The sequence below is a fragment of the Boleophthalmus pectinirostris genome, unplaced genomic scaffold, assembly GCF_026225935.1.
Source record: "Boleophthalmus pectinirostris isolate CB_2022bp ecotype Guang Dong unplaced genomic scaffold, ASM2622593v1 HiC_scaffold_7, whole genome shotgun sequence".
Lineage (NCBI taxonomy): Eukaryota > Metazoa > Chordata > Actinopteri > Gobiiformes > Gobiidae > Boleophthalmus > Boleophthalmus pectinirostris.
In genome coordinates this window covers 42,167,871-42,170,370 of record NW_026571473.1, presented here as the reverse complement: position 1 = coordinate 42,170,370, position 2,500 = coordinate 42,167,871, and the positions used below count along the sequence as shown (strand labels likewise).

General features: G+C 44.6%; 1 protein-coding gene across 1 annotated transcript in view; it reads right to left on the bottom strand.

The window, feature by feature from the left end:
* LOC110165665 (myomegalin-like) overlaps positions 1-2,500 on the bottom strand; it is a 42,672-nt gene that overhangs the window by 36,717 nt on the left and 3,455 nt on the right. Inside the window, exon 3 of the mRNA XM_055165090.1 lies at positions 2,419-2,474. Coding sequence (XP_055021065.1) covers positions 2,419-2,474 — 56 coding nt within the window. The remainder of the gene's footprint in view (positions 1-2,418; positions 2,475-2,500) is intronic.

Here is a 2,500-nt window from a genome sequence, read left to right as displayed (position 1 = left end):
ACACAGGGTCCACAGACCTCAGACAGACACAGAACAAATGACAGAATAAAAATAGAAATTAACCCAGGCAGCCTCCTGACATCAGGACAGGAGCAGGCAGGTGCAGGCAGGTGCAGGCAGGTGCAGACAGGAGCAGGCAGGAGCAGACAGGAAGAGACAGGAACAGAGAAAGAAGGGTAAAAGTACATTCACTTTTAAAGTAAAAGTACTCGAGTACAGGTAAAAGTAAAGTCGTCATGTCTGCTGCATAAAATATAAATATATAATTATCATGTATAAATGTATAAATATAAATATAAATATTCTGTCTACAGCCTGTGGTCTGAGGGGAGCCTCGAGTCTGGTCGACCTGAGTCGGAGTGAACGTGAAAATGTTTCATAATATTATTATCATCACATTATCACAAACAGCGACGGTTTTTAGCCTGATTTAAACTGTTCTGCTCCATTTACACTTCATGTGATCAGTTTGTTTTAGTCTGAAATATAAAAATATAAAGACTTTGAGGAGCTGCACTGTGTGTCCAGCAGAGGGCGCAGTTGTCAAATAAACTGGACCGACACAAACCGAAGAGGAAGCAGGATTTAGACTCTATTAAACAGAAATATGAAAACTCTAAATATGAAAACTCTAAATATGAAAACTCTAACCCTAAATATATAAATATAAATTTAGAAGTATGTAGTAGAATAAAAGAATGACAAGTTAGAAACTCACAGTTTGGCTGTAGAAAAACAAAACCACGTCTGTGGACATTTTAAACTTTGTAGAGAAAATGACAGATGCTTTTGAAAGAGCTGAGTGTGATTTTGGTTTTGACTCTTTCTGGATTGTGTGTCGATTGTGTGAACTCGCCCACTGAACTCGTCCTCTCATCAACACAATGCAAAGAAAAAGTGTCTTTTGAAAAGAAAATTTAGGAAATTAAAATGTCGCAGCTCTAGTGTCTGTCCACAAATATGAATGATCTAGATCAGACATGTCCAAACTTTGAATTGGCCCAAATTACCCTGCATCAATTAAAAATAAACATTTACTGCAAGTTTTTTTTTTTTTTTTTAAATCTACCTTGATAAATAATAATAATAATGATATTTAGTGTGTGATTTTAAGGATTGTAGCGTGAATAAAAGGTCATTCTAACGTGGTAAACATGCACATATTTTAATCATTCACTGTATTCAGCCCCAGTGTACGGCCCTCGACCGGCCCTCGACCGGCCCTCGACCGGCCCTCGACCGGCCCTCGACCGGCCCTCGACCGGCCCTCGACCGGCCCTCGACCGGCCCTCGATCGGCCCTCTGCTTCATCTGTGTTTAGAAATGTGGCCCTTGATGAAAAAAGTTTGGACCCTCCTGAGTGACACAATGATATTAAAGAGTCTGACTCATTATCTGTGTGTAAAAGAAATTTAAAGGTAAACTCCTGGAAAATGATGACGACCGAGCGCAGCTGAAGTGGGATTTCTGTTTTTTTGACTTTCATAATGTAAATGAATGTAAATACTGGGTTTTTATTTTAACATTTTGTCCATGAATCATTTTGTTTTTTCCACAAATGGACCTGAGCTCCAAATAGGCCGTTGAGACCGCTGGCCTCAATGAGCTTCATTTGGAGCTGAACTCTGTGGTGACGTCACCGACCCTCAGGACTCAGAGTCCCTCAGGTCCCTCAGAGTCCCTCAGGTCCCTCAGGTCCCTCAGAGTCCCTCAGGTCCCTCAGGTCCCTCAGGTCCCTCAGGTCCCTCAGGTCCCTCAGGTCCCTCAGGTCCCTCAGGTCCCTCAGGTCCCTCAGGTCCCTCAGGTCCCTCAGAGTCCCTCAGGTCCCTCAGAGTCCCTCAGGTCCCTCAGGTCCCTCAGAGTCCCTCAGGTCCCTCAGGTCCCCCAGAGTCCCTCAGGTCCCTCAGGTCCCTCAGGTCCCTCAGGTCCCTCAGGTCCCTCAGAGTCCCTCAGGTCCCTCAGGTCCCCCAGAGTCCCTCAGGTCCCACCTTCAGTCTAACGTTTGAAGATTTCACATTTTTACTCGTGATTTGATGGAATGAAGTCAAACTTGTTTAACTCTCTCCTCCCCCCCCCCCTCCTCTCTCTCTCTCTCTCTCTCTCTCTCTCTCTCTCTCTCTCTCTCTCTCTCTCTCTCTCTCTCTCTCTCTCTCTCTCTCGTCTCTCTCTCTCTCTCTCTCTCTCTCTCTCTCTCTCTCTCTCTCTCTCTCTCTCTGTCTCTCTCTCTCTCTCTCTCTCTCTCTCTCTCTCTCTCTCTCTCTCTCTCTCTCTCTCTCTCTCTCTCTCTCTCTCTCTCTCTCTCTCTCTCTCTCTCTCTCTCTCTCTCTGTCTCTCTCTCTCTCTCTCTCTCTCTCTGACTTTCTTTCTCTCTTCTGTTTCTTTCTTTCACAGACTTGATGTGGTGAAATGAGTTCAGACCTGTTCAAAGTCTCTGAGGCTGTGGCTCTGAGCAGCTGCATGGTTCTTCTCTGTGTCTGCGAAAAACAAACAAGAACACACA